The sequence below is a fragment of the Anas acuta genome, chromosome 9, assembly GCF_963932015.1.
Source record: "Anas acuta chromosome 9, bAnaAcu1.1, whole genome shotgun sequence".
Classification (NCBI taxonomy): domain Eukaryota; kingdom Metazoa; phylum Chordata; class Aves; order Anseriformes; family Anatidae; genus Anas; species Anas acuta.
In genome coordinates this window covers 8,557,668-8,580,973 of record NC_088987.1, presented here as the reverse complement: position 1 = coordinate 8,580,973, position 23,306 = coordinate 8,557,668, and the positions used below count along the sequence as shown (strand labels likewise).

The 23,306-nt window shown below is 35.8% G+C and overlaps 1 protein-coding gene across 10 annotated transcripts in view; it reads right to left on the bottom strand.

Annotated features, from left to right (window-relative positions):
• Nucleotides 1-23,306, bottom strand: part of ATP11B (ATPase phospholipid transporting 11B (putative)) — a 62,106-nt gene that overhangs the window by 30,514 nt on the left and 8,286 nt on the right. For all 10 annotated transcript variants that reach the window (XM_068692465.1, XM_068692467.1, XM_068692461.1 and 7 more), the window contains exons 2-18: nt 17,908-18,024; nt 17,017-17,106; nt 14,812-14,892; nt 10,213-10,320; nt 9,916-10,044; nt 9,698-9,801; nt 9,085-9,132; nt 8,266-8,330; nt 7,613-7,694; nt 6,130-6,280; nt 3,370-3,567; nt 2,983-3,141; nt 2,511-2,683; nt 2,054-2,122; nt 1,033-1,106; nt 843-946; nt 523-704 (exon numbers count right to left, since the gene is read on the bottom strand). In XM_068692465.1, the coding sequence (XP_068548566.1) occupies nt 523-704; nt 843-946; nt 1,033-1,106; nt 2,054-2,122; nt 2,511-2,683; nt 2,983-3,141; nt 3,370-3,567; nt 6,130-6,280; nt 7,613-7,694; nt 8,266-8,330; nt 9,085-9,132; nt 9,698-9,801; nt 9,916-10,044; nt 10,213-10,320; nt 14,812-14,892; nt 17,017-17,106; nt 17,908-18,024 (1,934 nt within the window). The remainder of the gene's footprint in view (nt 1-522; nt 705-842; nt 947-1,032; nt 1,107-2,053; nt 2,123-2,510; nt 2,684-2,982; nt 3,142-3,369; nt 3,568-6,129; nt 6,281-7,612; nt 7,695-8,265; nt 8,331-9,084; nt 9,133-9,697; nt 9,802-9,915; nt 10,045-10,212; nt 10,321-14,811; nt 14,893-17,016; nt 17,107-17,907; nt 18,025-23,306) is intronic.

The following is a 23,306-nucleotide window of genomic DNA, read 5'->3' as shown; positions in this document are numbered from 1 at the left end:
AAGCGCTAAAAAATTTGTAATAAGCATATATTAATTTAAATTAAGCACTGTTACTGCATTTGAGAAGGTTTAGAACAGTTTGTAACAATTACTATCTGTACTGCATGAAAAAACTAAGTTCTCCATTGTAAATTCCAACAGATAGTACACTCTCTGAATTACAAGACATTCTGCTATATACACAGTTCTGTGTATACTTTGTAAAGTAACTATACATCAAAGTTTTCCCAAGGAATTAGGTAGTATGCTTAACATACACTCAAATTATTCTAACTTTATTTCATATACATTAAATATCTCCTAATGAAGTTCATTTTTTAATTCTTATAACGACAAAATCAGTTTGTACAACATGTTTTCAGTGTTCCTCAATCCAAAAAGAGTGGTAAACACACTAAACAAAAGTAGCACAGAACTTCTGGCATTGGCAGGTCAGTTTTTTGCAGCACACATCGTAACACAGTAATAAATCCTAAGTTTGCTATGTTTTCAAACGTAGTTAGCAGAAACTCCATTGCATACTTGTCTTCTACTCCTGTAGCTCCAAGTAATTCCAGATCCCTTTCTATAAAGTTGAATACATCTGCTAATCTTTCTTCCCGTTGTTGCAAAGCAGTCCTGGCCTCATGAAGGCGTTTGCAAATTTCCTGGTATTCTTCTGGTGTGAATCTTCTATAGGCTACACACAGAGTTCTTAGTCCTTTCTGTGAGAAAATAAAAGACTACATTCAGAGTAGACTAGATTCCGGTCTAACAACACGTCACTTGCAATTTGTTCAAGTCACAGAATCTGTATCACAAGAATTTTCTTCCAGTCAGCTGGGTGGCATGTCTACACTTACCAAAGCAAATTCATCCACGTGTACCCTTGTTTTGTCTATTTCTCCACTCTTACTACGAGGAAGAATAGAAGATTCTGCTCCCTTTGTGAATAAAAGCTTTTCTCCTAAAAAGTAAAATAGAGTAGAAATTAAGAATACATATTATTTAAGAAGTTCTTAATTGCAGCTATGTTAACTTCTGATCACTTACCTGATGGACTCTCTACAATGACACTCATTCGTCTGCGATTCGGATCAAACTCCAAAACATGAAGCAACCTATACCTTTGTTTTGTTTTAATAGGAGAGAGATAGGAAAGAAAACATTTACAGAAATCAATTTTTACATATAATTACTTATTACTTACAACCGTAAATAGACACTTATCCCTGGAGCTTTTCCCAAAGTGTCATTTTATATAGAAACTTTACAATTAATACTCTGAGTTGAGTAGCAATCCCTGTTATCTGCATTTCTGAAATTGATTGGTTTTCATTACTTCATATATATAATTCTATTCCAGAAAGATAAAAGGTTCTACCGATAGGAATTTTATTTCCCGAATACTAGGCTTTGCATCTGGAGAGTACAATCATCTCCTACGTATTTCTTTATATTTTTATCATTACTCCAAGTATAACTTTGAAAATCCCATTTTCTTTCCACACAGTCGGAAGAGTGCATTTTCCCTGATAAAACTTGGAAGTACTGGCTACTGACACACGTCATACAGAGAAGAGCTGTTATGACATAACGCAAATATACAATTAGCAATAATATTTCTACTAATATGGGGAAAGTTTAAAGATGTAATTGGATTATGCATGTGTTAGACTTGCCAGCTCAGCTGATTCTGGGAATTTCTAGAGCTGAAAGCACATTATTAGAGTTGAATAAACAACCTAATACTTCTTTATTTATTAAGCTCTAGTAGAGTCCCAGTTTTGAGGAATGGGCAAAGATGCAAACCTGTTATAGAACTACACAGAGTAACTGTGTAGAGTAACATGAAATTCTTGCATCTCAATTTCAATTGGAAAGGAGTAAGATGCAAGCTGTCTTGAAGACAATTAAGGGAAAAGCATTAAAGACAGTATGTTGGGGAAACACAAGGTTTTCTTATCAAGAAAGAGGATTAAGACAGAGACATGACATTTACCTTTACCATTGTTACGTTCTTCAAAAGAGAAAAGGATTTTTAAATTTATTTATTTATTTTTAAAAAGATTACCTTTCTGGTTTTCCAAGACTTTTTACTTCCATGCTGTCCCCACTAGTTCCAGTAAATACTACTCCAACCCTAAAAGGAGAAGAAAATAGACATTTACTCGGCACTGTAGAAATGTACATATAATGCCTCTTGGTTACTAAATGGTAAAAAAAAAATAATAATAATAAAAAAAATAAAGGAGATACATGTTTGTGTTCTCTTTATACAGTACTTTAACAGCAACATATTCCGCCCACTTTAATTTCTCAAGGATTTCCCATAAACATTTCTAATCATACATTACGATATCCCTAGGTTTTCATGCATTTTGTTTTTGTATGTTTTCATAATAAATGAACAGTAACAGGTCTTGGGCTTTAGAGCTTCTCTGAGAAATTTTAAAGTTTGCTTTGAGTAAAAAAATCGCCTGCCCTAGTAGGCAATTTTTTCAGTACATAACTTTGGCATTAAAACTCACCGGCTTGCTGCTTCAACTAAAGCTTTCTCATCTGGTGAAGAAGCATAATACTCCAAAGGGGATGCTATTCCATTGGCATGCCAGGGACCATCAGCACCATCTGTTTGATCTGCATTGATCTGTACTGTATGACAAAGACAAACTGCTTTCAAGAAGAGTTCTTCCTCTTTCATCTGTAAGAAAGGAAAAAGGATTATTTGTAACATTTAGATATCAACCCAGTTTTGAACACATTTCAGAAAAGAAAGATGTTTAGAATTAAAAAAAAAAAGTCAAGTATTCCTTGTCAAATAATCACATCTCTACCTACTTAATAAATATGAGGTGTTCAGTAACACTTAATAGCTTCAAACCATTCTGAAATTCATATTTTCATTTTAAGATTATTACATTTAATGCTAGTACTAGATCCTTTCTACCTAGAATGCCTAATGAGGGGAGAGTTGGGAGAGGAGGCAAGTAGGAGTCTTACCAAACTATGCATATTTCCATCTGGAGAATCTTCAGAAAACCCTTCTGGTGTTAGTTTACCATTGACCTCCTGGTACTTTATGCCATTAATGGAGCACTCCCGAAACTGCATCTCATTTTCAGTTAATGTACCGGTTTTGTCTGTAAACACATACTCTACCTTTTATAAAATAAAAACAAAAAAAACAGACGTGCAGTTGCATATACTTGCTGCTGTTGTTTGATCATGTAAGAATTTAGATTTCTGCCATAAAATCAGATATATTATTTTCAAGTTAATCAGATATTAATGCACTACTAATAAAAAGTCTACAATAATGATTTTTATTATTAAAAGAGAAGTAGAAAACGGCAGTTAAAATAAATAGAAGTTAAAAAGAAGATATACCTGTCCCAATTCCTCATTGAGGTCTGAAGTATTTACTTGTGCTCTCTGGTTTGTTTCTTCATGATAGAGGTCAAGATCCCAGCCAATAAAAAAAGATCCAAGAAATTTCTGCATCTCAACAGTCACATAAAGTGAAATAGGTATAATAAAATTGTAAAGTACCAGAAAAGCAAGGAAATCTGAAATAAATCTCAGAATCTATGAGAGAAAAAAGAAAATATAAAGATTACTGCAGTTATCAGGTAAAACACGGTTGATTAGGTATGTTTCAAGTGTATGAAAAATGACAAATAACCAGAGCCAGAGGAGACCAAGTTCCCAAGCTTAAATGAGAGATACAACAAATGCATTGACAATGCAGACATTTAGAGGTTACCTCAGCAGGTTGCCCTTCAAACTGGTGCAAGACTGCCTTAGGCAGTTTCAGTTCTCAAGTTCATTAGTTTTTGTCCTTTCTACTGAACACCAAGAGGGCTGCAAATTAATATTAACTGTAGTGGTGATTCTATACTCATACAGCTCTCTTGAAGGAGCTGGGACCAAACAACTTTCACGTTCCATCACATCGCACTGTTTTCAGGCTTTTCTAAGAAACCATACATGGTGAAGACAAGACCCAAACAACTGACATTCTGTACTATCACAGGCAAATATGCAATTATTCACTATTGGTTTACAACAGCAGAGTGACATAGATTTCTGTTTACTGGCATTCCCGATTGAAGTGGGTGTCCTAGACTACATGACAGGAAAGAGACTGAGTGGATTTCAGTGGCACAGATTTACTTTATGCTTCTCAAAATCCTTGCATTCAATACATATACTTCAAGCAAATGGCTATGTAATAAGATAGGAATTTCTTTCTTAGGTATGATAACCTTAAACTTTAAATGCAACGTTACAGTCTCCTTGAAGGTTCCTCTTTCTCATTTGCACAACAAATTAGTTAAATTATACTTTTGAAAGACACCTATCACCACTTGAATAATGGAACAGAAAATAGAGACTAGAGAAACAAGGACAAATCCTTTTAACTTTAACAATAATATTGTGCAGGAGAACATTTTGGAGGTAGTGAGTATAAAGTAGTCAACAGTTTACTAAGGTAAATAATATCTGTTCTTCTAATTATGAAGTGTAGCTATAATTACTTAATAAGAGTCAGTATCAACGATAGAAGGATCTCTTAAGTCACAGAACCTGATGAGTTTTTTGAGATCTTCAAAACTAACACATAAAAGATAGATAACTACCGAGAACAGTAATTCACGCAAGACAAGATATACTGAGAAGTGATAATGACTAAAGTTAGCAAGCATACTGAGAAATGCAAGATTGTGAAAGAACACAATAAGCAAGAGAGAAAAAAGACATGATAAAAGGAGAGTGGCATTGCAAAAAGATAGATGGCTCTGTATGCTCTTGAAGGCAAAGGGGATGAAAGGATTGCATAAATACTTATCCCATTATGTCTTCTGAATTGAAAAGGCTCCTTAAATTAAGAGCAAAAAAATTTACTTGACTGACTACTTCAACAGTTTAAAGTCCTTTAAGTGGGTGGAGGTATTAAAAAGAAAAGTGACTAAACAATCTGAAAGTTTGTGAATTCATTTAATGCTTTCCAGTAGTGATATTTTTAGGTAAGATTATTTTAGAATGCACTGAAAAGTTATCAATACAGCTATCAAAAATCTGAACTAACCATTTTAAATAAAACATGGCATTGACACAAAGATATTTTTCCAGTTAAACTACGAAGTTTACATTACACACTTCTGAGAAAATTGTCTATTACAAAGGAGTGCCAGTAAACTCTTCACTGTCCTGGAATCCGAAATATTCTCCAATTTCTTCTTTTTTCCTTTCCAAACAATTATGTACTAAATGTAAGTTTCACTCTGCTTGTGAAGCAGAACAAAAGTCTTCTAAGTTAGGATTTGGGCCTTTAAGCATATAAAGCAACTAGTGAACAGATTTAATTCTCAACTCCCTGGGAGACAGAGGGAGTATTAAACATCTGACACCACATCACATGTGGAAATTGGATTTCTACCTCTTTTGTGCTTTAAAAATACCCTCTACTTCTTAGAATTAGCTCCAGCCAGCTCCTGAACTGCTTTGGAAGAAAGCAGACACACAGAAATCAGGAATTAACCACAGTACAGGAAAGTACAGAATGATTACAAAACAAAACTAAAAAACGAATTAAAAAAACAATCATGCTTCTCAGAACTGCAGATTTAAGGAACACTTCAACGTATCCCTTCAATTTCTACATAAAAGTGAGAAGGCAAGAAGGAGCCTGAGCACAATTAGATCCTTATGAAACTGAATAATTTCAGCATCACAGAACATCCAAAATGACTCAATTGTGAAATCACCGCAACAGAACATACACAGGAACAGCCATCTTCCTCCTGTTTTCATTTAAGGAATGAACAAAAGGCACCCAAAAGAACAGTAACCGCAACCAGAACATGAAATATCAGAAGTATGTTCTAACAAAACAAAATTTTCAAAAGCTTGGATTTTTCATTAAAGAAGTAGTCCACGAGTAACAGAGGTAAAATTTTTCTATGCAAGGGCAAGGCTAGGTACAACGAATGCTCTTTCAAAAAATATTGAGACAATACTACACACACTTACAAGTAACATGTGGTAGTTACATCTATGTCCAAGAATAGAGACTTAATAAATACTTCATTTGGTATCGAGTAGTTCAAAGTTCCTCAGATATGAAACTGGGTAGAACTACATTACCTTACTGCTGTTCCTTTCATGCTCTGTTTTTCCATTATACCAAGGCTCATCCCATTTTTCTTCAGCTTGCCATGCATACTTCAAAATAGTACTTAGAATGGCTTCAAAGAGGAGGATTATTAGATAAATAATCAAAAAGGTGTTCATAGACCTGGAACAAGGCCAAAAAGATGAAATTTCAGTTTATTTTGCTTCATTTATTGACAAGCTATAAACATAATGATCACTTTTTATTTATCTTTTTAATTAAAAAAAAACAAAAAAAAACTATCCTGTGTTTCAGAAGGATCCAAAGTTTCTGTATGACAAGCAAGCAGAAGGAGTGAAAAGAAATCCTACATCTGACTAATACACACTTTACATATAGCCAACAGGAAGACTAGATTAAGATGCAAGGATATACCCACAGCTGACTTGTGTCACACCTGCTGTCCAAAATTCCGGGGGATGACTTATCCTTCTTCTAGCCATTCCCTTCTTCCCTGACTATCTAGTAAGGCTGTGAAGGCAGTACAAAAAGCACTGTGGAAATCCAAGGCTGCAGCTTTTGTCCTCAGTTAGAAGAGCACTTCTTTGTCCATACGATTATTTAACCCAGAACATGCTATACCAGGGTGACCTTTCAAACAGGTTTATATTCTGGAATGTTACAACCCTTTCCACCTCTAGCTTTGATGGCAATTTTTCTGGTGCACCCAATAGATCTGTCTGTATCTGGCTATAGAAGCATAATGAATTTCATGTTTGTAAAAGAATAGCAGGAGGTACTCTTTTTTTTTTTTTTTATTATTTTAAATAACTAGAAGAAAGGCAACATATCAAAACTCCTTTTCCTTTTAAAATAATTTGTCGAGTTCAATATATGCATTTTTATTATAGTAACATCTACCACAGATCTACAACAAGCAAAGTTTTTAAAAACCAAGCCTGCAACTTGTTCATTGTAAAACATATTTTAAAGGATATAGCCTAGGCAGATAGATGAAACAAAGCTATCTCCCTGTTGTATCAGATACTAGTATTCAGGACAAAGACTTGTATGTGATTAAGAATTCAGTCCATACTCTTTAAAGACGTGATGCAGTCTTACAATAGTGATGCAGAGACAGCAGAGGCTGCAACTGCTGTGAAAAACTGCTGTGAGAAGTGCTTCCAGCACTTAGTTCAAGACAGCATTTCACCTACAATTAAATGATTTCTACATCTCAGAAAAAACAAAACAAACCTCCCAAACTAACTTTTCTTGCTTTAAACCTTCTTAACCTTAGGTATTTCAACTTTGTATACATGACTGAAAGAAACAATAAAGGATAGAATACCACAAAAATTATTTTATATTTATAGCTCTCTAATGAAGGCAAAGCAATTACTCTCTCTTCCCCTGCCTACAAACCAACAATGAGATCATCAGGATTCTAAAATGTATGAGAGAAGACTAAACAACATTTCTACAAGCAAGAAATATATGAGAAAATAAACATACTTTTCTACTGCTGACCGTTTCTGAGATTTACTCTTGTAATTTAATGCCATCTTTGTCTCCATACCTGTATACACTGCAACACCTGGGAATGAAGGAGGAAAAGGAGTTATAGATGATTTTCTGCATATATACAATTCATGGATTTTTTCACTTTGTTTAAGAGATGCAATTTAAAAATCAAGAGGTGCTATCACTTTTGTATTTACTTCAGTACAATGATGAGATGGTATTTCATAATTATTTGCAGTATTCTCCTATAGTAAAACAGTACTATTGAAATAATTTTAGCACCTATTAAAATGCTGTGCATTATTATGACTGTACTGCTCTTCAATATGTATTTTATGGAAATCAGAACAGTAAATCTCAGGAGAAAGTCTTGAACAGTGTAACAGCAACATCAGTCACTTAACCATTAAAGTTACATTACTCCTTTATCAAACCACTTCAAATATTTTCATAGAGTAGAGCTGGAACTTTATATCCTCAAAGATTCTTTAGCATAATAGCATTACTTTCATCTATAATCGTATCCCCTCAGGTCACCGTCAGCAAGATTATCACAATTTCTTCTGTGCAAGTAGAACTAAACTTCAGTTCATCAACACTTTTGAAGAACAGAACACTTTTTAAATATTTAAGTTTTTACAAACCAAATATTTCTTTAGTGTTTTTTAATCTTGCTCCACGAAGTAAGAGACTTTCAGGCCCAAGAGGTCTAAAAAGAAACAGATATATCAGAGTTTAAAAATGAGTTGTTCCATATTCTGTGGAATTTATGACATCATATACAAAAAGATTCAATGTCACCAGTAAATTCCCACTACAGTAACTCCAACACCACCCTCATTTTGCTGTGTTTTCAATCCTCTTTTTCCTTTTCTACACATTACCCACACATCTCCACAGAGCTCTCAGTTTCCTTTCAAAGCTTCTTAGGTCACCACATCTTGCCACCACCGTGTTCAATATCCCATAATTAGTGGCTAGCTACATGTACTAAATGGCTGGTTCACAGAGAGATGCAAGTTATTTGAAGAGCCAGTAGGCCAAATTCCTGTCAAGCTCACAATGAACCAGAAGTGCTATTTTAGATTTGGCTGTTTTACCTATCTTCTTCTATCTCTCTGTCAAACTGAAACTGTCTACTAGGTTCAAAAGAGATTCATACCAGTGAAAGAAAGGTAAAAACCTAGATGGACAGACAATATAACACAAGTTCTGGATCCTAGTGCAGATGTCTAAAATTTCACAGATTTTTTCTCCTCACATCTATCACCACAATAATACATTTATTTCATCAGTTCACCTAACTGTAAAAACTGCTCTGAAAATAAAAGTACAGCATGTAACATTGTGATACGAAATGCATATTTTTGTTTATTCAACAGTGACTCTCTTTTCTGATACTCATAGTTTAGCTACCACCATCAATTCTTAACATTACTCTAATCTTATAAAATTTTACTTACCGTACTATTTCCTCAATTTGTTGACTTATAGTTATTCTTCCAACAAATCTGTGAAAGATGGCCACATGTCAGAAATATCTACATAAAGTCTCAAAAGTATAAAAATAAAATAAAAAAAAAAAACTTCTCAAATAACAAAAAAAAAGATGTCACTAAAATTTCTCAAATACAAAACAATCAGTCTTTATCAACAAGACTGGTGAGTAGAGTTCAAATCTTTTTTTGAGCATAAGCAAAAATGTGACCAACATATGGACACAAAATTTCATATGAACAGGCGTGCTACATAGGACTGAAATCTCCTGGCAGAATCATACAGAAATTACTTTCTTCAAACAGTTCACTGGCTACTTTTTTTTTTTTTAAAAAAAAACATTAAAACAAACGTTAAACATTATGCTATGCATTCTGATTTTGTATTGAAATATTCATATTTAGCTTGTCACTTGCAATTTACAGTAAGTACGTAGGTATAACTGCTTACATTCATTATTAAAACTTGAAACATAAGCAGATGTCTGAAGCTATTTTAATCCCACCAAAATCCATATAATTCCTAATAATAAACACTTCATTAACAAATATTTTGCAGCGAGTCCAAAATAAGTGGTACCTGTATAGATCTGCTTCTGGCTGCTGACATTCTATAACAGCTACAAGTTTGTCCAGGTTGGCAACAGACTGCAACACTGCTGTTTCTGGGACTGCAACATGTGTCTGTAAAACAGCATCCATTAACTTTATTATACAGAAATCAGAGGGGGATATCCACCAGGCTGAAATAAAAATGACTTCACTAACTACACTCTATTTCATATTAGTAACTCAGACCTTAAGATTTGTCTCTCCATCCAAACTTGCTGTAGTAACATGGCATGAACCGTCCACTCGATCAGAAGATAGAAGCACCAGATCAACAGGAAAAGTCTCATCTTTGGCTACTCTCACAATGTCCCCCACCTAATGAAATGAACACAAATGAGAAGCAAACGAACTGTTTTAAAAGAGAAGAATTCATTTCAGCTTTATTATTGAATCATCATGAAACAGGCCACAATGATTAATAATGAAACAAGACCTTCAGCTTTTTTTCTGAAACACAATTTCCATTTGTCTCTAAGCACATACCCGAATGTTTTTAGATCTAGTTTTTACAAGTCCACCACTTCGAACAACATAAACTGGAGCACCGTTTACTTCATTGTCTGCTTTATGCCGTAGCCAGTCTTCGTAACCCTGTGGAAAACACATACAAATTTACTTTGCAAGCAAGAAACCTATAAAACATAATCATTTTTAAGTAAAAGTCCTTCAAAATGCCTGCTGTGTGGCCTTAATGCAGTTATGAATTTCTCTTCGTTTCAGTGTCAACCACAGTGTCAAACACTTGATTTCTACTTGTCCAAGTAGGTAAAGGCAAGCAAAGTAGCAAAAGTGCCAAAGAAACTTAACAGTTCTGTGCTCAGTTAAAACAGACATTTTTGCAGATGGCATTAAAAAAAAAAAAAAAAAGGCACTCAGATCTACATGGATTAATCTACCCCAAAACAGATAACAGTCACTCACAGTCCCTCTTATGGATCCCCTCCCCTCCTCTCTTTTGGAAGATAGATGCAAAGTAAAATTTGAGGAAGACTAAAATTACCTCCTCATGACATACCATGCGATTTTTCAAGCATAGTTACTGCCATTGCATAACCACGAAATCTTAAGATTGCTTGATTTTGTATATGCCATTCACATACCTTTGCAAGAATTGAATTTTAAAAGGGAAATTAAGGAGCTTTTCTTTACCACATACTTGGCACCTCTTTAAACACCCTTTATCCCATGCACACATGGAATGCTCAGAAATGTGAACTCAGAAGTATTTTTCCTCTCCTGTTTTCCTAAGAAATTAATACTTTTCTTAATTAATCTAATAATGTGATCACAAATAGCATGATTGCTTATCCCCATGTCTAGGTATTGTTTGAAAAGTCATAACAGTGAGCACAAGAAACAGATCAGTTTATGCAGGCAGTTCAGCTGTACTGTATCTTTCTGAAAAAAAAAAAAAAAAAAAAAAAAGAAAGAACAGTGCTTAAATATGAGAATTTAAGCAAATACTACTGAACAGCTTTATATTCTGCCTCTTGCTCACTAAACATAGGCAAGATAAATAAGCAAGAGATGAGTGCGTGTGTACATTCAACTCAAATAACCAAAGCAGGCTCATATGGAGAGCACGTAAGCTGTCAGCTAGGAATTAGAAAAAGCTTTTTTAGTACAGAAAAAAAAACATTTTCTGACAGCTGATTTATAAACTTACTTTTTTACACAGAATCAAATGACTCTTCAGCACTACTGTAAACTACCCTAAGAACTACATGACAATTTCTACAATACCTGAGTTTATTGCAAAATCACAGAAGATGTAAGAGGTGGTGCAAAATCTTTCATCCTGGCAAGACTCATGCAACTGATTTGCAATAATAGAGACATTTCCTAAAATGCTTTTCTGTATGTTTATACAATGTGAAAAAGAGTGAAAACTGCTTTCCTGGAAGTTTGCAGGCAGATGAGAGCCCTCTGAAACAGCAGGCATAAGCCCAGCTCATCCTACTACACTACAGACGTTGTATGAATGTCCTAGCACAAAGAGTACTGATAACGATGCAGTTTTGAGAACTCTGAGCCTTGACTAGAGTTTGGAAGGATGTTATTTGATGAATTTCATATGTTAAAATACAGTTCTGCACTTCTACCTTCATGGATCTACACTGTCACTGGCACAAATGAGAACAATACATACAGAACTATCTAGGCCTACAAACTCAAAAAAATTGAAATTTGTACATGCCAAATGCTTAAAATAATTAAAAAGTGTGCAGTAATAGCAGCTACAGAGATACTGGGGGGTCAGAATCCTGAAAACTCCTAAGACTCTTTATGTTTTTCATTCTGATTGGGAAAGAGTCAGCACCTACAGCTCCTTGTTAAAGGTGACTGACAGAAGAAAACATGAATTTAACTAAAATCCAGTAACCTTGGGGCATTTGTCTCATAAATCTGAGCAGCTGAGCAATATGGGCTTTTGGCAAAGAACTGAAATTTACCTTCTTTAGAAAGTACAGATTTCAGCTCTTTCTCCATCTGACATCTATTACCTGCAACACAAGGGTGACATCTCACACCAGGGAATTCTTAATAGCCAGCTTACTATAGACCATTTAAGTTCCTCCAAAATTTACCTACTGCGGCATTTTTAAGAGAGAGGTCCTAATCCTCACTTCCAAATGTTGCAAAAATACTATTAAAAGAAAGATGCAGGAACATAGGAAATGTTACTTGACTGTACAAACAGAAAACATAGAAATCCCTGAGATTGTATTCTTAATTCCTGCTAATATACCAGCATCAATGTACTTGAGACAAGGACAAAATTACAACAGGCTTGTAAATTACATTACCAGGTTTTTCATTCTTATTTTATTTGCGTATTTAATCAAAATCTGCAAAGTAGTTGTTTCTCATTCACCTGGCAAGCATGTAAACATCCATGTGTCTGAGCAGCCTGTTTGCTAAATATTTATGAACTTACTGAAATAGACCAAGTTCCTTAAAGTTTCTTAGAAAACACTAAAGAAAAGCAAACTTTTATTTTTATTTATTTTAGTTTGCCCCATCTCCTTAATTTCTCTGAGGACTGTGTACACGTCTTCAGAGGCATGAGGAAAAAGTGCTTTAGCTAACAAGTTCAACAAAATGACACAGCATGAGTTGCATCACTTTGCAGTCTTTATGTCCTTCTTCTGACCTAGGTGGAATTGCACTTCTGATAAGAAGAAGTTCCATTTCCTTGGCTGGGATTAAAATACATCTGAGTTCCAAGGTTTGCTAGGGGTACCATGTTAACTGGCCTCCTGAGAGAGTTCTTCCCTTCACTGCTAAACTTCTCAAACCCAGATACAATTAATACTTGTGGTTTCCCTTTTTATCTTTGTGGAGACAATTATCCCAATATAACTTTGTATCAAACCCACGTCCTGAAGCTTTCAGAAGTGTTTTTTCCCCCTAAACACTTCTTCCTATACCACTTATGGTTTTAAGAAAATGGGAACTAGTTTGGAGAACGCACTGGGTACTTTCCTTCTGCATTTCAACAGAAGATTTATATTTCTTCCTTGTTCAAGGGCAGTCTGTTGGAAAGAGCACACTGAATTGCCTTTCCAAGGTAACAGCTTGTGAATACTGTTTGCCTACTTTGCAGCAGGTAAAATAAACACAAGAACCTATTAGATCAGTTTAGGTAGTTCTGATAGCCCTTGCAGATAGATCTTAGTCAGAAAAGCTCATAATACTCAACAACTCATATGATTTGAATTTTCTAGTAGGAACGCCAGAATCTTTGTTCTTTGCTGTTGATGGTAGAACCCTTAAATTTCCCAATGCAAGACTTGATGTCAGGAGATGATAAGGCAATAGATTATCTTCTACTATTTTAGACTTACAAAAGCCCAACTCTTTTTAAAAATATAATACTTGCATCCTACTTGTACATTCAGTTTCAGTTCATACAGCTCTAAGGGATGTCTTCTATAGCCTACTTTTGATGGCAGTTCTTGAACACATCTCTTGGGGGTGATGATAACAACTGAATATGGTTAGGGAACTCCACAGATATAAAATGCACAGCAACAAATGGAATGGTAATTCAAAGATTTCTACAGCCCCAATGATTCTCTCTGCCCCAAACAACATTCTATCTGGCTGACAGCTAGAGCTATTTTTTTTTTTTTTTTTTTTTTTTTTTTACTTTTGCCCCATTTCTGGGTGGTTTGGGGTCTTACTGGTGCAGAAGGCAAATTGAAATTCAAGCTGTAGCTCCATAAAAGTCTCCTGCTTAATTTTCAGTTGCTATGACTGCATATCTTCCCCAGCCAACACTGTCAAACCCTTTTTGAAGGGGCCAGTTCCTGAAAACTACTTGCCTGCAGAACAGATCATAGTTTCTATCCACATCACTGCTTTATTTATGTGCTTGTTTCTTTCTCTCTGTCCTCTCAGTTTAAGGGTTTAAAGAAAACAGACCTTTATTTTTAACATTATCCTTTTAGGGTCCATAGGTCTTAGCAAGATCTACTACAGTGCTTAAAGAAGATTCCTATTACACTTATACTTCAAAAATTTTTTCTTATTTCAAGTGCTACAAAATACTCCAAAACGTTTTATGCAACTGAAGAAGAAGAAAACAAAACCAGAAGCTTCTCAAATTTGATCTTTTACCTGGTACAGGATTATAGTTAATGCATGTTTCATGGCATGAAATATACCCCCTGGGGTAAAAATTGCCTTTTAACTACTGACAAACATGGACTGCATCATTGCATCATCTACCCAAGCTCCTTTCTCAGTGTTATGTAGGGGGATTATTTTTAATATGTAGCGAGGTATGCCAAAAGAATAAGTGACGAGCTTTCAGAAAAGGTCTTATAAGAAGTGACATGTAAAGCTGAGACAAAAACGCTGTCTGACAGTCATTCACTGTCCATTTGAGGGTACTGTGGTGAGTCACCAAGTGCTTGACAACTAAGTAAAACGATCAAGTGTCTAACAAGGAGCATTAAATACACAAACTGTTTCTGAAGATGTCACTTTATTTTTTGTTTCTAAACATTATCTTGGTCAGACTTGGCTAACTTACTTAACTACAAGCTTCCTGCTACAAGATCTTTTCCCCTTTACCTGCTTTATGGCTGTCACAGTTATGACAAAGAATAATGGCAATCCACTGGTAATAGGACTGGTAGGGGTATCTATCATGAGCTAAAAGAGAAGAAAACGTGAAAATTAGCCCAAATTTGATTTTACAGTTTTACTTTCCAATGCTCCCTCCTCCCTCCCTCCCAAAAAAAGAAACAACAACAAAAAAACAACAAAACCAGTGAAACAACATGAAAGATGTTTTCTAAATTAAAAGCTGTGAGGAATTTTACTGCACATTCTCCAGTATTTGTGGAGCAAAACTCAGTTCCTGACACCTAAATAGATGTTGATAATGCTACAAAGGTTCTGGGACATAGAACAGACAATCACGCTTCTAATGAATGTGCCAATTTTAAAACTTCTTACTAAAAGGTGTTTTCACCCTATAAAAATAAATTTAAAGTATTACAAATCAATGAAATTACATTTTGCAAAGCTCTTTCAATACTTTATACAAACAACTACTCAACAGCACCATATGGTATAACAACCATCACTTTAGAAGTGAAGATGAATGTTAACAAACAGCCATTTCCAACAGTTCAGTTATTAAGGAAACCCCCTTTCTTAGACTGCTCCTTTCACATTTCTCCAACATGCACATTTTACAATTTGTGCTACCATTGCTGTCATGCCAAAAGTGCAGTGTATACACTAAAATGCTGTGGGAGGGAGTGGGATGCTGGTGGATCTCCCCTGCTGCAGGAAAAAGACAACACAGTCAAGTGCTGAAAAGAAAATATACATGAGAGAGCTACTCAAAATCATGGACACTGATTTGGTTCACTTTACCTGAGACTTATGGCATTGCTTTGAGAACCATTAAAGAAGAAAAAAAGAAATTACACATGAAGCTTACTCTGTTAAGAACCAAGAACCTCATACAGAAAACATAACATGTTACAACACATGCATGATCTACCTTTTTCCCACTGACATGTAGACAATTTAGAAAACACAACAAAAGTCATATTTTGCTTGCAATATTGTGTGTTCTTCAACTGCAGCATTGTAATTTCAGCTTGGCAGAATGTTGTCCAAGACAACCCATACTAAAAACACCTTATTTCTGGCTGCAAAGGCCTAACCATGGCATTTCTGCCATCTACAATATCTCCTCCTTTCTCAAGAGAGGCCCATACGTTAAAGTGGAGCAAGATTTCTGCCGGTGGAATCAGCATGGCAGCCTGCTCATTCCACCTATTTCACCAGAACACCATGAACCTTCGCCTCCTGCACGGATGGACGTGTATCCATCATATACCTGGTGTGGAGCATCACGCAACCAAAATGCAGTCTGCCACCATGTTTCTGGCATGCATATGTGACGTGGACAATGTGGACTGGATTGTGCTATACATTTAATCACACAATAACAACTTGCCACAGCCCTATTATCCCCAGTGGAATAAAATGGTAATAACAGACACTGCATCTTGGTCACAAGAGATTCATCATGGAATCTACTCTGTCATATGATAAATTTTTAAAGGCACATCTGCCTTGTAAGAAGAAAAAAAATACATATATTTAATAATGAAATTCCAGACGGGATTTGAATAAAAACAAAATAATTCAATTTAACAGAAGAAAAACAAAGAGTAACAAAATTGACTACAGCTTTTTTCCTATTAGGTTTCCAAGGACACAGGCATATACACAAGACATCCCCCATACAAATTCACTTGAGTCACGAATTGAGACAAGAACGTGATTACACTGAAGAGAAGTTCTGCCTTTAGATCCATATTTGTTCATGTGCATTGCATTTACATATTATTTCAATCTAAACTAACAATTGAAAGAAATGTGACTAAAATTGAATTAAATAGGTAAATTTGCATTAGGAAGAAATAAAAGCTTTAAAAACACAACACCATCCATGGTAACAGTAAGTAGCACTTCTGTTACATCTCCAGCATGCTCCCATCTTCCATGTGCTATGATACACTAAACAGTCTGAGGCAACACAAGAGTAAGAACAAAAGCAATATTCCTAAATATGAAGACAGAATGGGCAATGTGTTCTCTTAAACTAAGTTAGAACTATATAGCACTTACAGATTATGTAAGCAGAGAAGTTAAATTCATAAAACAGAAAATCAGTGGCAGAATTCACTACACAAATTGCAATTTCCAGCTTAATTTCTACAGCTATACTAAGTCTCAGTATTATCCACTTACCTGAACCAAAAATATGATCAGAAAATAAAAGTTGGCTACTCTTCTGAACTGCTCAAATAAGTTTTTTGGAACAAAATTCCACACTGTATACTGAAGGGGGAAAAAAAGAGAGAGAATAGTAGTTACAACACACTGAACAGTTTTTCTGTGAAATTCACTTTTTCTCCCATCAAACTCTATTAATTTCTCATTTTCTATCTCCCCTCCCCAAACCTCATTCTGGTCTTGCCCTTCTCCCACACAGAACAGCTGTATTTAATCTCGTGGGCGTGCATGCAAGGATGAGTGGGTGAAGTGCAGCTACCAGGAAAGCGTCAGTACCAACTGCACTGCTTTTACAATCAAATTTTTAATTGTTCTCCTGTCAACTTGCATAGGAGCACCTGGAGTCATTTGGCTTCTTGCAGCCAGGGTATCAGAGAATAATTTCATTCTTGCAGCTATAACTTTCTCTCCTATACTCCAGTGACAAAACAACCCCGCCATAAATTCTGCTGATTCCAACCCAAGACCACACAAGGACGTCTGCAGTTGCAATCTGCAACTGCAATCCCTTACTTATAATTCAGCTGATTTATAAGTTCCAACAACTAGCTTCACCCTTCCTTTAAAATCACATTCAGACATAGGCAACGCTAGTTTAAAGTCTACTTTCCTTCAGAAAGTCTGACTGAAATGCTTCATCACTCTATATTTAAGTGCTGAGGAGCAAGGGATGGGATGAGAGTAGGAGATAAACAACATAGAAAGTAGGAGATAACATAGGTTTTTCCTCACAAAAAAAAAAAAAAGTGCTTGTTTCATTTTGAAAATTGTATATGCACCATTGGACATAATACAAACATGCACATTTGCTATGCAATTTCTCATGTATCAAGTATTTTCCCTTACCTTGGATGATATGATTCTGTTGTCTGCAAATTTCTGAGGAACATAATGGCCATGCTGGGGAAAACGATTTGCTATATAAATAGTTCGTGTATCGCTTTGATGTGGTGGGTCAAAACCCTAAAACACAAAATAATAATAATAATAAGATGATGATGATCAAGAACAACTACTTTATTAACTATAGGGTTATTTTTTTTTAAATAGTTTTTTAATGGTTATTTTAAAAAAATCTGCTAACTTTGTTCTCAAAAATGATAGCCAAGTGTCAAGCAGCAGCTTTATAATAGTGGCTTTGAATGGGAAAGAAAATTAATTCATAAATTCAAGTCTGCTACATCCAGAGAATTTTCAAAAAAATCTCAATTTTGAGGTTGTGTATTCATTCTGGAAGAAGAAAAAAAAATCATAAGCCTTGAGAAAGCTTAATGGAGAAAAGCAGCAGAAGTGGAAATGAAAACATGTAAGTTACAAAAATCTTCATGGCTGTGCTCATAATAAACCTAACAGAACACAAGAAATAAAAGGTCAAAACAAACAAGTTATATTACTATGCTGCAATAACTGGATTTTGTAAAGGTTCTCACCAGATCAAAAAAATATACACATCTGACCAGACAACAGTATTTTTCCCAAACAAATCCAATCTCCAAGAACAAGCAGTCCGTCTAGCCTCAAAATCAACTCTACCACCAATTCATACATTAGCAATGGTGCAAGCAAACACATTAAAATAAAGTATACTCAGAAATACTGCACAATACCTTTCTGTCAAAACAGGAGACCTCAGTGAGGTCTCTTGGAACCAAAGCCCTGTTTTAGGGCTAGTGTTCAGTATTTTCATCATTTGCCTATGTGTGCTGAAGGAGAATACACATTAAATTGAAACATGGCGCATAGTGCAACGTGACCTATACCTGAAAACATGACGTACAACACAAGGCTAACAACCTAACAAGCAAAGAGCAAACAATTAGGACCAGCTAGCCTACAGCAAAGGAAGCTCAGGATACGCTAGCACATCTTCCAATATATAGACGACTTCCACTGGGAAGAGGAGTTATCTGAAGGACAAGGAATAATAGAAGCAGCCTTAAGTTGCCTTCTTACTTCAGGTACAGAAACTTATTAGGAAACCATTGTTTTTTCCCTTCTGATGGAAAGGAATAATTAAAGCCCAAAATAAGTCATGGGAGAAAGCTGCAATGTCTCCGTAACATAAGGGCTTACATCTAGGTCGCTCCAGCCTATCTTTACTCAAACCTGCCCTGGGGCTCCATGACTCAGAGCCTTCTCCAGCTCTTACCTGGAGAAGCAGGTGATGGTGAAAGACAAGACAGCCAGTGCAACGTAATTCAGATAACAGGCCAAGAAAGTAACTAAAATAAAAAATATAAAGCTTTGAGGTGTGTTGCAAACTAGCAATTAATCTTGTTACTGTGAAGCTGTTCCTTCCACTGACTGTGTGGGAAGTCATGACTTTCAGCACGAGAGTCGGACACTACTTATCTTTGGACTGACAGATATGATTTGTGCCATCTACAGAGTCCCCTTGTTCTTCCCTGGCAAGTGAAAGGACAAGTGATTGAACATGTGGAAAGGGCATTACAAGCTCCAGTGCTGGAAGCGAGGAACCTTTGCACTTGCATTGCTCCACCTGCGAAACCAGGCCCACACCTTGCTTCATTTCAAACAAAACCTGGTATTTCAGAGTATCCAACACAAGACACTTCGGCATCAATTAGCTCTGGAGGGTGATGAAGACTGAGCAAATTGAACTACATACAAAATGATCAGCATAACCAAGAATTTTCTTTAACCCCTGAAGTCTACTAACATAGGACATGAGCTATGTTCACTTTTACGATGGTGTCATTTTAAAGTAAAGGAATAATTAGAAAATCCTTTCAAACATGCAATTAGTGTATCTGTCACTATTAATACTGAAACATTCAGCTTCAGAAAGGTCCAGAAGTAAGAACGGAGGAAGAAAGGAAGGGAGATTTTTCCAAAGGGATTTGAAGGAGAATAAAGTTTATATGACAAGCGGTGGAAGGCTGCTCTAGTCACACGCTCTTGTTTAAAGATAAGAGCGGGGCAGGAAAACAAAAGAGTAGATATGGGAAAGGACTGGAAAAGAATACAGGCTGCCAATAACAAAAGGAAGGAGCTGTTTACAACTTTGAGAAAATGAATATAAACATGAAAGCAAAATAAAAAAGTACGTGTTGAATGCTGACATAAAATTTGAGAGAACAATGTTTGTAGCAGAAGCAGTTTGGATATGACTTTAGTGACATTATTTCTAAATCAATACAGAAGATGCCACAATAAAATTGTTTTACAAGTAAGAAAAAAGCTGTGCTTAATCAGGACTAGGCACACAGCTTCTCTTCTATCTCAGAAAATGTCTGGCACTCACAAAATGCCAGATACTCTCACTTTGGAAAGTCATATTCTACAGCCTGCAAAGAAAATATGCATTTCAGAACAGACAAATGTGAAGCAGGGGAAAAACAGAAAGAGGAAAGCAAACCAACAGGCAGTCTTCTGATGGTGATAAATGGTAATCTCTGTGCTACTTAAAGTTATTAGAACAAATGAAAAATTTCAGTGAGCTGGGTATCGCTGATTTTTTCCATGGTATTTATACACTCCTTGTAGGCCACTACCTGAGCACCTGAAGGTTGATGTATTTCCTGACATTTTTACTCTGAAGAGTAAGGACCTCAAAACAACTCAACCTCACTGCAGGAGCACTTTTCTCAGAAATACGTTTGCTTGAAGTAACCTGGTTCAAGGTGAGGAACATATTTTCCAAATCAAAATCTCAAGCCATATGAGTTTTGCAACTGCACTTCGCACAGGTCTAACTCTGTTTTGTTGACGCTTATCACAGAGCAAGAGCTGCTCAATCAGATCTATTGCGCTGACAATGCGGAAGCAAGGCAGGCTGAGGTCAGGAACCTCTTCAGGTGCCAGAGCTATGGCTGGAAAAGGACGCACCCACGACAACCTTAGTGGCTCGACCACAGCCACAGCAGGAAACAAGTGTCAGAGCTGGAAAGAGAACACGGATTTCCTAATTTCTATTTCCATAACTATGAAAAATGATTTGAAATTACCGATCCAACAACCCGCTCATTATGTACTTATCTAGTGAGAATTTCTCTTCCAGAGAAATTTTAATTATACATCTCTTCAAAGAAAATTCAACTTCTGCGCAGAATTTAATTGTTCAAGAAGTGAAATTCCTGTAACTTTTCTATCACTATGTGGCTTGCCACAGATCCTGCTCCTGCCACAAAACTGACCTGTAGTCCAAACTTCTGTCCTTCAAAGGGATCTGGGGTAGTATCTGTATGCAAGCCAGCAAGGAGATGCAGAAAGCCCAGCTTCCTAATTTCACTTACAAGAAGCTTCTTTCTCTCTTTCTAATAACATTATTAAGCTCAGCTTCAAAAACTAGGGTAACATGCCCTTGTCAAAGGATTTCTGCAGCTAAATAGTACGAGCAGGAAATCCTTAAATCAAGTTTTGAGTCTTGAATATAAAATAAAAAATCATAGCTGTCACTGATATCTTTCCAAGAGAAGTTACTTTTCCTGCATTTATTTAGTGAAGTGATTTCTACTTAAGGGCATAGACCGCTGACTTTGTAATAAATAAAACAGAGTTTATTACAAAACATGATGTTTAAGGCTTCTTAATCAGGTGTATTACAGAAGTCTGTAATAAAAACTTTTTTTAAAAAAATCAATTGACCATAAGATTAAGTGAATTTAAAATAAAAACAAAAATGTATTTGACTCATCCTCCCCTTCATGCTGGAGCTTAAATCTAGATTTATTGGTTGACATTGAGCCCCTCAGCTTTTTTTATTTTTTTTATTAAAGTAAACTTACACTAAGCATTATCTACCACTGGAATACAGCTCTCATATTTAATCTTCAGTACACACCAGCCTAATAGAAATCTTGCACCCAGATAAGCTTGACATATTTGTTTTTTGAAAATAACTTAAATGAATATAACTTACATATAACACAAGGATGTCTGAGTCAAGCTGATTTACAAAGCAGAAACCCAAAATCTTTTTTTTAGAAAAAGAGGAAAAATGTGATTCATGCCTTTTTAAAAATATATATATAAATTTGCAATGTCTCTAACCAAAGTCAAAGGCATTCTTACTGAATACTTCAGTAGTGATTTTCTCAGTGTTCTATAAGTTAGACAAAGTCATCCTCTGAGTAATAAATTAAGCACCTTTAAGCATAGAAAACATCCTTGGGAACTGAGGGTAAATTTCTGACTGTGATTTCATGCTATTTCTTTGATGAAAGAAACAGGCTCTGATAGCCGCCTCCCCGCTGCTCCCTGCATCTTGACTCCACCTTCCTGTTGTGCAGCCCTATGGTAAAACAGGACTGAAAAACTGACCCAACTGAAAACCCACCGTGTTCCCAATTGTTTTTTGTTTTTGTTTTAAATGGATCGATCCCCTAAAACAATCAATTGCATGGTCATGCCAATAGCTTGGCTGGTACGATATAAAGGTGCAGTGTGGAGGAAGAATTTTATATTGCTGCTGCTGAAGCATTAGTAGCACAAACAAGAAATTCAGTAACTGTAGAAACAAGTAGATTAAGCAAATGAGAAGAAGCACTATGAGAAAGAACTCTGCCATCCCAACACCTGCAAGCATAAGTGAAGTTAAAAAACAAAACCTTTCTCAGCCAACTTGGTAAAATATACTCTAGTGCACACTTATTTCTTAAATATCACAATTATAAAAGCCTAGCTTAGGCCAGCATGCCTTTACACCATCCCTGGCAGAAAACTACAGATCCTTCAGCTCAGATTAGTGACATAAGAGACCGACATAAAATAAATGCTGTTTCAAGCTCTGCAGTACATGCATCGATAGTTACAAGTCACCTGACAAGCAATTTTTGCTAATGATTCATCTACAGCTAGTATATTAACATAATCTCCTTGTGTTTTTTGATCATTCACATCTTTTACAGCAAGAAGAGGAAAACTATATTTGCCAAAACTACTACATAACCAGTTTTCAGTGAAGGGTTGAAAGGGTTCCACTTGAAAGAAGGAAGTCTCAGTTGGAGGATCTTCCTCCTTTCAGAAACCACGCTGAACACTGATAAGGAAATTAGTAGCTTCCCCAGATGCCCTTTGGCCACCCCGTGCTAGTTAATAGTACTAATAAACATCACAAAAGTCTGTCTCAGGAAGCCTTTTCCCTAGGAAGGTGACTGAATAACCATGGCTGCAGAAAACCCACGACATTTCCTGGCAGGCAGCCCAAAAGCTTTTTATTACACTGCTGCCAAGATAGAGTTTGATTAAAGGTGCTTTGAGGAAATGGGTTTTCTTGCTTTGGA